At 39.3% G+C, this 14267-nt stretch overlaps 1 protein-coding gene across 10 annotated transcripts in view; it reads right to left on the minus strand.

Moving 5' to 3' along the window:
- Nucleotides 1-13: 13 nt before the first annotated feature.
- The window catches only part of NMNAT3 (nicotinamide nucleotide adenylyltransferase 3), a 32847-nt gene continuing 18593 nt past the window's right edge, over nt 14-14267 (minus strand). For 9 of the 10 annotated variants that reach the window (XM_055817478.1, XM_055817477.1, XM_055817474.1 and 6 more), the window contains 3 exons: nt 11123-11306; nt 5087-5196; nt 14-669 (listed from right to left, as the gene is read on the minus strand). In XM_055817478.1, the coding sequence (XP_055673453.1) occupies nt 260-669; nt 5087-5196; nt 11123-11306 (704 nt within the window). In that variant the 3' untranslated portion in view covers nt 14-259. Of the gene's footprint in view, nt 670-5086; nt 5197-11122; nt 11307-12490; nt 13691-14267 lie in introns of those variants that run through there. The other variant, XM_027779512.2, reaches the window with a different exon arrangement.

Genomic DNA, 14267 nt, shown 5'->3' on the forward strand with positions numbered 1-14267 from the left:
CTATGCTTGACCCTTAAGTGTTACCAGAGAGTCATATTTATTGTTAAGATCTTATTTCTTTTATTTTCACAAGGAAGCTGTTCTTTATATATTTTAAGCTACACAGCTAAACATCCCAATTTCCAAATACAAAAACATGAAGTTAAAACACCACAGGAATTAATGAAATTTTGGACTGATGTACATGAACAAGAAATAAATTTTGAAAGAACTTTATATGAAAAAATGCCAGGTCTGTCCACTTCACACACTACAGACATCAGTCATTTAGTGGGTTTACTGTTGTGTTACACAACTTAAGAGGCTGAAGCAAGTCACCTTCATTCTTCCGCTCACTCTCTTCTGTGTAGATATTATGCTGTGCAATGTAGGATATAACAGAATCTGGTATAAGATATTTTACACTTAACCCTCTGCACAAGGCATAGCGTATTTGTGTTGCGCTGATTTCATTCTGAATCCACTCTTTCACCAGAAAGATATTGTGCTGAAATTTAGTTAGAAGGTCTGATTCATTAATATGCTGAGCAGGATCAGAGCCAGCACGGCTAATACAGACTAAACCAAACTTTTCCACAATTTCTTTGATGTGTTCTTCCTTCCAGAGATTAGGGGTCTTAAATGTCTGTAGAAAATCAGCCCCACAGAGTAGCTTTAATTCTGGTAGACCTGGAAAGACAAAAGGAAATGAGAGACTTCTACACTTGTTTGGTTTTCTAGGAAGTTTACACTTAAAACTGGGCTTTTAATTCTTAAGTTTTTTGGTTTTGTTTTGGCTTTTTTTTTGGTCTGGTTTGTTTTCTGTGGGTTTTTTTTTTTGTTGGTTGGGGTTTTTTTGTTTGTTTGGTTGGTTGGTTTGGCTTTGGTGGTTTGTTTTTTTTTAATCATTTACCTTTACTCCGGTTTTCTTTCAAGAAGTTGCAAGCAAAATTTAGTTTGGATTTTATATGTTTGGTCACAATTACTTTATCACCTAGTTCATCATCACTCAGTGTATCAAATATTATCTGTACAATGTTAAAGGAAAATTACTCCTCCACTCAAGCAAGCCAAAAAGGGGAAGAAGCAAATAAAGAAGATAATTATTTTAGCACAAGGACTAGACTTGGTTGAACCAGGCTACTGCACTCCAGTCTGCTCTGCTTGTTTTGCTCAGGTACTGTGGGACCAGCCCCAGCTAGTGTGTCCCTTGCCTGCCACTGTGATGGCTGATGGCTCCCCATCCCTTAGGAAGCAGCTGCCCTACGGCACTCTGGCACACAGGCACAATGTTTGCATGCTGTCACATTAGCCAGAGAACAACAGAATTTCACCTGGGTTTGTTCACCTATATAATCTAAAACATGACGGACTATTTAATCTAACTACGCTTACTGGTAAAATAAGCTAGTTAGTTGACCTACTAAGTTTTATTTAATTTTAGAGAAACTGGAACCAGAAGAGTATTATACAGATAATGTGTCATGTGGCCATGGCATATTTGTTCTAGTACAAAGAGATCTACAGCCAAATTTGCTATCTGAATAATGACCAAGAATTGCTTAAGCCTCCGTACAGAAGTCTTTCCTCAAAGTCTATTCTACAGCACTCATCATTATACCATCTGAGTATTTTACAAACATTGACTAGGTATTTTCACAGCCTTGCATTCATGTGAAATGAAGAAGGAGGATGGGTGTATTGTCTCCATTTTACATTTATCTGTGGCTGTAAACAGCACATCTACAAGTCTTATACAAACACCTTAAATCAGCAATTCGAAAAATAAGAAACATACCAGTGGTGATGCATGAAAAGCATACCTTCAGTGCCTTAAGATACACTCAGTTTTGCAGAGATTTAGTATGTACTGTTGAGTTAACTACAGCAAGCATTTCTTCTCCTCTTACACCCCTCACTACATACCTTGCAACCCCTACAACAAAGACAGGGTACTGTACTACACTTTCCTGTGCTCTCAATGTGGCATTACTATAGAAGGAGGACTGTATGGTATTCATGTCTGACAATTCACCATAGACTGTCCAGATATTTAAAAATGTAATTCTGTTTTTTTTTAGAGTTTATAATTAGTGCATTTGGTAGGCATGTGAAATTTTTGTAACAGCCCCTTCCCCACAAACGACCCAGTAAATTTTATTTTGATACCCGCATCTGCAAGGTTGCAACCTTTAGATTCAATGCTCTCATCTCTGACACCTGAGCTAGTGCAGAAGTACCTGCAAAAGTTGTCTGTGACCAGGGCTACAAGAGTACGAAGCTCTGAAAGAATGTCCCAGATACTTCTGACAGCTGATGAACAATGAGACATCGAGAACCTGAAGATTCACACAACTCTGGAAATCTGGAAACTTTGTCATGACAAAGCTGATCAGTTCTGCTTCATGCCTTCCAAGCTGTCTTACGCCCATCTATTTCCTCAAGCCATTTCCAATCTTCCTTGTCTTCCCACTCACAGATTCTACTCCTCCTGTCCAGTTCTCTGTCCTCAATTCCATGTTTAGGACTGTTTCCAGTCTCCTGCTTTCCAGAGTCATACCTGGGTTTCATGTCACAGCTTTTTACTTATCAGCAACCTCCACAGTAAAACAGTGCTCTGTCCCAAGCTGTATCAGAGCTAGTATTACACCAGAGCTTTTATAGTGTTGATGGGTTTTCTCTGCATGCACATGCATTGCAGTTCTAGGTTAACAGAAGCTAAATTAATAGATTGTAGGCTTTAAAAAAATATTGTCAATTTTAGAAATATATCTCTGCATATCCCCACATCATCTGTGCCAATGAGAAAAATGTGTCTTTGGCCTTTCAAGGGCACTTTGCTAAATGATGTTCAGCTTCCACTATAGATAATGGCATAAAACCCAAATGGCTGCTGCAGCGCTCCTTTTTTAAGTAAGTACAATAGCCTTTACTTCAGGCCATGGTATGGCTGGATCAGGGAAATTTTTGCTTGGTTTTGATTGGCGTAGCTCAGTTGATGATGGTGGACAAAAATGAATTTCCATTCTTTGAAGTGTTCAGGGAAAAGGAAGAGGGTAAGCTAAAGGAGAAATAACTATCAACACAAAGGAAGTAGCGGGATTTAAGATCTAATTAAGGGAGACTGCTGATAAAGTATGCCAGGGAAAAGCATTCAACAGGTGACAACAAAGTCATTCATGTAAGGCAACTGAGAGACCAGAAGTGCAGGGGATTCAATTAAAAATGAAATGAAGACAATCAACCATCTCTTGTAAGCAGGAGAAGAAATACTGCGTATGAATCTATATTTAGTGAATCAAGGAGGGATGGCAAATCCCTGGACACTGAAAAACAGAGAAGACTAACTCTGTATTCTTGTTTTCATCTTCTTCCTGAATGACTAGCACTAGTAAACAATGCTAAGTTTATTAAAACTACAATCATTTGTCTACACCTGTCCTCAGTAAACCTTTTTATTTGCAATATACATTAAAGTGACCTGATTGTTTCATGTGGAACAAAATCATGAGGTTCAGGACCATGCAAAGACATCTTACAGTTTAGTAGGCACACATTTAGTAGGAAGAAAGTATATTATTGAATTTTGCCACTGCTAAATTCAGCCATCAAGCTGATGTGAAAGCTTCCATTAGGTGACTGAGCTGTTCTAAAAACTTCACAGAAAACCCCAAGTCAACAGAGTTCATTGTTGGGATGGGATTTTTTTTGGGGGTGGGAATGGGGCATGGAGGAGGAATTGGGTCAGTTGCATATCAGAAAGTTTGTGCTAACCAGCATTTATTTATGAGAAAGGGAAAGAAATCTACTTTGCTCTGGAGTTCTCCGTAGCTCTTGATCATTCTCCATTTCCCATGCCATACCATGCTAGTGATCAAAGGAATTGGAAAGAAGTCATTCCACTCCCTCTTGGGTGGGCTGCATGTTTAATATAGCCAAATGTGTATCACTGCCCAGTCAGTCAAAGCACTGAAGGCAGAAAAGGTACGTAACAACAGGATGCTAGCCTTTCTCCGTTCTGACTAAAGGATTGTTCTTTGTGGATTGATGCCAGATAGAAATAAATTAAAAAATAATCCAGCCACTGTGTACAAGACAGAGAAACCCATTTCTTGCCCATCCTCCTTCTCACCTAGTTTTTGCCATGCACTTTGTTTCTGACCATAGAGGAATCCTGTGATGATGACTGATGAATTCTAAACTGAGAAACTTTATTGGGAAAGAAAAACTAGTTTTAACATTTTTTTCTTGACCATTTTTACATACTGAAATAACTACAGGAAATAATAGCCAAAATAATTTTTTGTAATGGAAAATTAAAATATTCTTTACTACTTTCACACTATAGTGTGGCAATGTGGAATAATCTGACTTGCCACTTGCTAACAATCATTAACCCCATCAGACACAAGATTCCACTGCAGTCTAAATGCCTTGAGACTTCTTTTTCACTACCACCTACAAAGATACAACTCCTCATCTTTTTTAAACTTTTGTATAACCATGAACAATTTAAATGCATTATTCATGTCCAAGAAGTGCTGCAATACTTCAGGAAAAATCTAATGTATCAAAAATTTAGCAGCATCCCAGCAAGTTGTAGGGCTAGGGAATATAATAAAATAGGAAACCCGAAACTGAACAGCATTTGCAGAACCTGCCATACTTCTAATGTCAACAGAAGCTTTTCTGTCCAGAAATGCAGTAAACATCAATGCATCAGCATCACTGGTGTGGTATCCATATACTTCGCCCATACTCTAACAATTACAGTTCTAAATAATCCCTATACTTTTTGGTTTTTATTCATATATTCTATGCTTTGCAAAACCAGCAGGGCCACAACATACATCTCTGACACAGCTAAAGAGATGCTTATAAAACCAAGATAAAAAAAACAAAACAAGTTTCCTATCTGTTGGAGTTACTGCAAAATAACTGCACCAGAAGTCATGCTGGCATTTGGCATGGCTTGTTTTTGGTAGGCAGCTCCAACTCTCAAACTTTACCAGCTACTGTGTTCAACTTAGTCAATTAGTCTAGTCTGGTAAAGCTGTATTGGTTTTAATGCTAAACAAAAGAGTCAGGTTTACAGTTATGAACCAACCTGAGTGCTGGTAAGAAAGGGAATCCTCCGTAGATCTTTCTATGGGCTGTTTGTTTTTCATGAATTCCTTCTTGGACTGGAGCAATCTGAGTGATTCATTGTAATGGTGCCTGCATTTAAAATAAAGGCTTCTGTGTGAGGTAATCCTCTCAGAGATGCACAAAGCGATTACCTGGCACTTTCAGATTCAAGAACACAGTCTGCTTTATGCACTTTGGATTTGAATAAAATTTGTTAAGAATTTAGCATATTCATTCTACCATGAGATTAGTATCAATGCAGTTAACATTACGCAGAATTCACAAACAATCTCCATAATGGCATTCTGGTTTTTAATTCCTTTTTGAAATTCTACCGTTACAGCAATTTTGGTAGCAACATTACATTTAAAACATTGTGGAGGTTTTTGCTTTAAACAGGATTAAATCACACTTTAATCACTAGATTGAATTCCTTGATTAAATACAACCCCTCATGATGATGTTTCTATAATGTGTGCTATTTTCAGGAGACATTCTTGTTCTCTCTCATCCTCTCCTCCATAAAAACATTCCCTGAGTTCACACCATGTGGTTTTCCCTTTCATTTTAATTAAAAGAATCATAATCCTGAGAAACCCAGAATATACAATTCTTGTAAAACTTCTGACATCTGCTATGCTTCTAATTTCAGCGAGTTCAGATCCATGAAGGCAGGCAAGGACCCTTTCGACAGTTTTTCCACGTTTCTATTACTTTTATTCTTTTGCTGTTCCTCGTCACTGGTGCCTCACTGCAGTACTGGTACTATTATGTCATGGTAGTGACCCTTTCCTTGATCATGAGAGCAAGTGCTAATCTTGGATCCAAACACCTGAACTCCTTTCCTTTCAAATCAGCATGGCCTTGCCTGTTTGGAATAGTACTGAACTTGCACCATCCTGGGCTGTGCTTAGGCACTGCTCATACGAGCAGGAGCCAAAACCATTTCAGGAAACAAGCTTGCGGTTGAACAGGACAGGCAGACACAGGCTCAAGCCAGTGTCCCATCTCTGTCTAGTACATATATAGCCAAAGTGAGCATCAGGTCTTATATAACTGTATCAAAGCAAAGATTATGAGTTACAAGGTACAGTCTGAATTCAGTGCATGTACAAAGCCATAGGTAACCCTTTGTATGTCTGGCCTAAGGAATGAATTTACAGTTTAGTGATTTAAATGTACACTCCAAATCATGCAAATACTTCTAGTCACAGCAATAAGGTGCATCAGTGTCAGGAATCCACACCTAGACAGGCTGCATAACAATCTCCAGTAATTTTTGATGCTCAGCCACTGGCTAAAGAAACTGCAGAGACAAGAGGTGAGGAACATACAGTAGTAGAGTGTAAGTAGCAGTAACTTGGCCTGTACTTTCCTACATTTCTATTTTTAATCCTGCCTTGTTGTAAACAGGCTGATGCTATGCATAGTCAAGCACACTATCTTTGTACGATAGGCTGAAATTCTTAGGCCGTGACTCAAAAATAAGAACTCTTGGCAAAGAGCTCGCTGCAGGACTAATGTTACAAGCTCTGCAAAATCTTAACTGCCAAAAGGTCTGTTCAGCATGTGTTTCAAGTGCTGGGGCAGGGAGGCTTAAATTATTTTAAAGGTATACCAACTGTCAGTTTAGCAAGCGTTTTCCGAACAGTGCGTGAAGCTTTGAATAACTATATAATTAAATCACAAGTACAATCTAATGAAAGTTGGGTAAGATACATCTTTGCCAACTCTAAATTAATTCATAGCATATCCACACCACAATCAAATCTACATTACAGGACAAATTAATATAGTTCTTTGGTTTCTGACAGTACTGTTTTCTTGTCTAGGAAGAATTTTCACAAACAACATGGGAAATAGCTCTATCATGCTCCCTCCTCCTCTCTAAAAAAAGCCTTGAGATAGTCTCCAAAATTTCCATTCTCACTTAACGTAACAGGCAACTAATAGCATTGTCACAAGTGAGGTATGACCTTTGCTCCTTAAAATTCTTTTATGTCATAACTATTTGGGACCCTCTGCAAAATCCACTGATTCTGATGAAATATGACATTTTCACCGCGCTTAGGTAAAACAAGTCCTGTAGGAAAAGGCCACTCATGTCTCAGGACACAATGTTCTACTGCAGCTAAGCATACAATTCAAAATACTGATAAGAAGAGACATTTAGGTACAATAATGTTTTTTGCCTTTGCCTTGCAATAGCAAAATCTCTTTCTATTGGTGCTAAAGTTCCCACCTGAGGGAGATTATAGTGAAGGCAGCAATTGGTTCTCGGTTCCTTGACCAGGGAAGAATCTCTAGATTAACCTTCAACACCTATGAAGAAGCACAACTTCACTATAAACCATTGCCTGTTTATACTTGGTAAGGTTCTAGCCTTAAAGCTGCCTCTTTTTTTTTAATATCAATGTATGACAGTTAAAATAAAATACAAAGCCAAAACACCTACGTGTACTGTTTCATCAGGATGCTACTTCCCACATCCAAGGGACAGGGTTCAACATCAGATTATGGCACTGGTCCAGCTCATTAATACAGGTTATCATTTAGGAAAAAAATTATTTAAGCTCATTTCTCTCCTTAACAGGCATACATTTTAACATTTTGTGAATTTATTTATGAAACTAGAGGTTCACTTTCATAGAATCATACAATCAATTAGGCTGGAAAAGATTTCTGAGATCATCAAGTCCAACCATTAATCCAGGACTGCCAAATCTACCAATAAGCCATGTCACTAAGCACCACATCTATGTGTTTTTTAAATGCCTCCAGAGATGGTGATTCCACCACTTCCCTGGGCAGCCTGTTCCAATGCTTCACCACCCTTTCAGGGAAAATTTTTTCCTAATATCTGATCTAAACCTCCACTGGCACAACTTGAGGCTGTTTCCTCTTGTCCTGCCACTTGTTACCTGGGAGAAGAGACTGATCCCCATCTGCCTGCAGCCCCTGTCAGGCAGCTGTAGGGAGCGATAAGGTGTCCCCTGAGTCTCCTTTTCTCCAGGCTGAACAGCCCCAGTTCCCTCAGCTGCTCCTCATAAGACTTGTTCTCTAGACCCTTCACCAGCTCCTTTGCCATTCTCAACATGCTCCAGCACCTCCATGTCCCTCTTGAAGTGAGTGGCCCAAAATTGAACCCAGGATTTGAGATGTGACCTCACCCGTGCCAAGTATGGGGGAACATCACTGCCCTGGTCCTGCCGGCCACACTGTTTTAGATCAAGCCAGGACACTGTTGGCTGCCTTGGTCACATGAGCACACTGCCTGCTTGTGTTCAGCTGGCCATCAGACAGCACCCCCAGGCCCTTTTCCGTCAGGTGGCTTTCCAGTTGCTCTTTCCCCAGCCTGTAGCATTGCCTGGGGTTGCTGTGACCCAGGTGCAGGACCTGGCACTGAGCCTCGTTAATCTGTACAATTGGCCTTCCTTGGTCCAGCCCGTCCAGATCCCCCTGCAGAGCCTTCCTACCCTCAAGCATATCAACACTCCCCCCAACTTGGTGTCATCTGCAAACTTCCTGACGGTGCACTCAATCCCTTTGTCCAGATCATCAATAAAGGTATTAAACAGGACAGGCCCCAGTGCTGAGCCTGGGGAACCCCCCCATGTGCCCGGTGCCGGTGGGATGTGACTCCATTCCCCACCGCTCCCTGGCCCGGCCGCCCCCCAGCTCCTGACCCCGCGCAGAGCCCCCCCGGCCCGGCCGGGAGCAGCCGGTGGCTGCAGGAGATGCTGTGGGGACGGTGCCAAAGGCTTCGCTCCAGCCCGGGCAGCCACCACCCGCAGCCTGTCCCTCACCCGTCAGGGGGGTCACCTTGTCCCACAAGGAGATCAGGGCAGCCAGGCAGGCCCTGCCTGCCATAACCCCGCGCTGGCTGGGCCTGACCCCCCGGCTGTCCTGCACGTGCTGGGTGATGGTGCTCAGCACCGTCTGCTCCGGCACCTTCCCCGGCACCCAGGGCAGGCTGGCAGGCCCGTAGTGTCGCGGATCCTCCTTCTGGCCCTTCTTGTAGATGGATGTCACACTGGCTGACCTCCAGTCTTCTGGGACCTCCCCAGTTAGCTGGGACTGTTGATAAATGATGGAAAGTGGCTTGGTGAGCTCCTCCGCTAGCTCCCTCAGTACCCTCACATGGATCCCATCTGGCCCCATACACTTGTGCATGTCCAAGTGGAGCAGCAGGTCACTGACCGTTTCCTCCTGGACTGTGGGGACTACATTCTGCTCCTCATCCCTGTCTTCCAGCTCAGGAGGCTGAGTACCCAGAGGGAAGCTGGTCTTGCTATTAAAGACTGAGGCAAAGAAAACATTAAGTACCTCAGCCTTTTCCTCATCCTTTCTGGCAATGTTCCCTGTCGCATCTAATAAAGGATGAAGATTATCCTTAGCCCTCCTTTTGTTTCTAATGTATTTGTGTAAACTTTCTAGGCAGACAGGAAGTTTGGCTGTCTGTACGACATTGATACTACTTTCTCTGAGCAGAAAATTATACATACAGGTTTTATTTACTATACCTCTTATCCTAAAGGACTCTGAGGTGGATTTACAGTTTACAAACCAAAAAATAGTACTTCAGTTGAGGCTGTGCCTTTGTAAATAGGATCACCTGATCCTTAAGTTTGTAGCTGCTTCTCTGGAGGAAAATAGTTTTACAAAACTGAAGTTTAGGAGAAAAATTCCATACCCAACGAATACTGCAGGACAGACCTTTTGGTGATTTCTCACACTGGAATATACAATTGTGATTAGAGAAAGGAACAGAAAGGTTTTCTGCAAAGACAGGGTAGCGTTGCCTAGTCTTCCTTCTGCTCTGATCCTATTCTACTGGCTGGCTGGAAGGCACAGAATAAGCAACTGGATATCTGTGTTCAGTCAGTGAAGCAAACAGAAGCAGAACTGAAAAGGCTCCACTAATTGTCTGGTAAGTATGTAGGGTATTTTGATGTATGTTTTTGTAAAATAACCGGTCTGGTTTTTAACTGCTTTCATAAAGACCACAAGAGCTTTCTGGGCAGTTGTTGGAAGGCACATTTTAGAGCCTTAAGCTACATGTACAACTGTTCTGAGTGAGAGAGTAACCTAGAAAATGTGGATAGAAATGAAGAATCATTGATAGTTCTTATAGCACACTTGCTTTCTTGAAAGACATAAATGAACTCTTTCACTTCAACAGTATCTGTTGAATGCTGTAGCATCTATGTTTCCAAAAGAGTGGCTAGCACAAGAAGTTTGTGTTTTCATACCTCGCCTGCATTTATTACCAAGACCAATCATATGGGAAAAAGGTACGTTTCAAAGTCCTTACATCAAGTTAACAGGTTTGGGACAAACTCTTTAATTTTATCTTCCAGCACAAAACCACAGCCAACTCAGTAATTTTGAAGAAAACATCAGCAGTTATGGGCTTGCATTTAACTTGCCATTATAGTTAATATGAAAACTTTTCAAGGATGTGTGACTAGATAAATCTGCAGGCATAATAATGCCAACATAGCTAATCTGAAATAGGAATGCTCCTGAAGAATAGGTTTGTTTGTAAACTCTCTTACTTTCTGACTAAGATACCTATATTACAGGCTTAGAGGCTTATACCCAAGAGAAATAACATGACAGCCAAGAACTTTTCTGCAGAACTCTTTCAGCAACTATAATTTTGCAAGACCCTTTCTTGGCAGAGGCTTTCCAACACGCATCTAACTACCTAAATGGCGAAAGTGCAGTACTGTACAGTATTGCATAGGCATGAGGAAAACATATCTGCTTTGCACTCGGAAAGGAAAGACTCCAGATGGGGAATACTGACTACACAACCTTTCTGAAGGAAAGTGATGTGAATTTTCATTGCTCACAGATATAATACTTTATCTCATAGCAGATGATGCCATAAACAGACATGTTCTGCTTTGCTCGGGGGTTTTAACAGGAGCAACTTCTGCGCATTGATCTGGTAGACAGATTTCTGGCAATCAGTAGCTTCATAAAGAAAAGGGGAGAAAAAAGTAATTACCTTAATACTTTTACTGTCTCTGTCCATGTCTCCTGCTCACTCTCCCATGGATCAACTCGAATCCAATCAGACGTCTCCAGTGCTAGTTTAGCCATTGCTATCCGGTGCCTTGCCGAAACCAAGCCTTTCTTTCCGTAGCTGTCATTAACAGGAGACATAATACCTTCAATCACCTGATACCTTCCTTTTGAAAAAAAGAAAAGAAAAAAGGAAAAATACGTCATTTTCACAGAATCTTGAAATTTTAGGGTGGATGGGACCTTGTGAGTTCATCTAGTCCAACCTCTTCAAAACACAGTTAACATCAAAGTTATAACAGGCTATGAACAACTTCATTTAGGTATTATTTTTAATACAGAAACAGCAATTACAAAAATTAAAAAGCAGCCTTGCTCCTCTGTGAAATGCTCACAATTACTATCAATGTTTATTGTTTTAGATGATTGAAAAAGGACAGCTGGATGAACATACCATTTTCAAGCAAGTAGAGAAGTTTACAATTTATGATGCAAACCATCAAAATTGCTAGATATAACTAAGTTTTATATTCCAGTAAGTGCAGCTGTTATATAGCCAGAGCAATGCATGACTTAACTGACCACTGCTTTGTTCTTAAGCATCTGATGCTTGTTATTTATCAAAATCATTGTGCCTTTTCATTGTGTTAAAGCCAAAATTACAGCATATTAATTACAGCATATAAATTACAGCAGCTGTGATTAATATGATTCAGACAAATCAGAAGATTCAAGAACAAAGATGGGGCTAATGAAATCTCAAGTTAGACTTATAGCACTGTGGTCCAAACACCAGCTTAAAAGCTATTAAAGACCCTTTCTATCTGGCTGATGATGTTGATTAAATTTGAAAAAATGCCCATATTTTTCTACTCCTGTAACATAATGTAATCATTAACACAAGCTTTTTTATGTTAGACTTTGCAGTTGTGGCCTAAATTCAGGGAACAGAACTGTAGCTCTCATTTTAAGAAATCAACAGGGAAATAGAGCACTGATATGGGCCACACACCTCCAGTAACAGAAAGGGGAGAAAGGGTGTTTCAAATAAACAGAAATGAAACAAAAATGATTTCTAATGTAACAAGCATTTTAAATAACTACACCAAATATGATACTGAAGGGGGAAAAATCCTCTTTCTTTTTTCCTAATTCAGTTGTTTCAACAAAGAAACTTAAATGCAGCAAGTTCCTTCTGTTGCTTTGTAATGGAAATTATACACCTGGACTCATAATTTCTGATACTGGCACATGACAATTTAATATTCTAAAATGACAATTTAGTAACTTCATATTTGTTTTGATATAATAGGGTAAAATTTTCAAAAGAACTTAAGTGAGTTTGACTTACAAAATAGCATTAAGATTCAGCGAGATTTACAGGCCTGTCTCCTGTTGAAAGGTCAGTCCAAACTATCCTCTGTTTTAAAACATCCTCATTATAAGCAAAATGATGAACAGACCAAGATAAAATTTTCCAGAAGCATGCAAATATGTGTATATTATTAAGCCCGTCTCTTGATCTGAAATTGGAAATAATTTCACTTGACTTACAATTATTTTCTGGTACTTTGATAAAATACAATGCTATAACACATTCTCATTTAAAGGGAAAGACATTACAGTCTGAACTCATTAATGTTACCCTTATTACAAGGTTTGTCCTCACACAATAATTTTATTTTCCAAATTTCAGTTCCTTTCTTTTCAGTTTCTAGATATAAATTGTTCCCTTATATTTTAAATGAAAACATTAAATGTAAAAATTAAAATCGTATGAAATCACGCTAGCCAAGAATGACTGCAACTCTGCCGTATTCTTGCGATTTGTAAAGATTTCAGTCTAGAGTCTGGCCTAGAACCACATAAATTGGATTATATCGATAAGAGCTTCTGAGGCCATATCAGCTTGTTCCAAAGCAGAAATAAAACCAACTGGAAGAGAAAAATCAAGGTTGCTAACACTTAAGGTACCTAAAATCACATACAATAACCAAGATGACTCACAACAACTGAGTAACCCAGCACTATGCAAACATGATGTACATGAGAGCTTTCCATCTAAAAATGCAAGCTTTAGTACTCAAAATATAGAACAGTTTATTACTGGCTCTAAATAACTTCTGTCCTCTACAGTAACTTAAAAGTTCACCTATTCAAATATGCTTCTTAACTCTGGCAGGCATGCAAACAGGAAATAATTAAATTCTGCCACCTTGGTTTTTTTTTTAAATTTCCACCGCAATTCTCTTCTCTGTCCCATAAATTATTACAGGTAGTTTCAAACCCTCCCTGGTCCAGAATTAACTTCAAATTCTATTTCTTTGGAATGCTATTTGTTTTCATCATGAAGTATTTATTATTGCTTGTCCCAAGTATGTATAAAATCCTCCAGGCTCTTAAGTGGCATTGCTTTTCAAAACAATCCTATCAAAAACAGCAAAAAATTTCCTCTTGCTATGAATTTATATTCTCTAAGAACTGCTTAGGATAAATGTTTAGAAAACTAAGAATAAAAAAATAATGAAACAAAAAATTTTCCTCAAACATGTTGAAACAGTATTATAAAGGAAAACAGATATTTATTCTTCTGTAATAAAGGTCACTGTAAATTGTCACAAACACTAACACAAACTGTAATGCTGAATTAGGTTATTAATACTACAGCAAATTTATCAAATGCTAGTTTCATATAAAATTCTATGTGTAGCTTGGTGGGGCTTTTAAAGATTAATTTCTCCTAGTAATAATGTCTGGGATTTACTACTAGAAACTATACAAAAAGTAAATAATAAAAGGAAATAATCACTATAAAAAAACCAAACGAAAGAAATACTTCCATACATTTAACTCTTGCCCACTACACATCTTCCTCTCAGTGTCATAGGAAAATCCACAACAGACTGGGAAGCTCTGCAGCTTTATGGTGTTAACCTGCCCAGCGGGCAGGAATGACCCCATTGCTGTTCTGCCACCTCCAGAGCAGGCTGCAATAGGACTTTGTGCTGCTTTATTTCCCTCCTTTTCCATGATACCGTTAAGTAAGTACTATGAAATAGTACTCTTTTAGCATAAACAAAGTTTTTAGAAACTTTATTCCCTGCTGAACAGTGCCTACAAAATGTAAG

Source organism: Falco peregrinus, chromosome 12 (genome assembly GCF_023634155.1).
Source record: "Falco peregrinus isolate bFalPer1 chromosome 12, bFalPer1.pri, whole genome shotgun sequence".
Classification (NCBI taxonomy): Eukaryota; Metazoa; Chordata; class Aves; order Falconiformes; family Falconidae; genus Falco; species Falco peregrinus.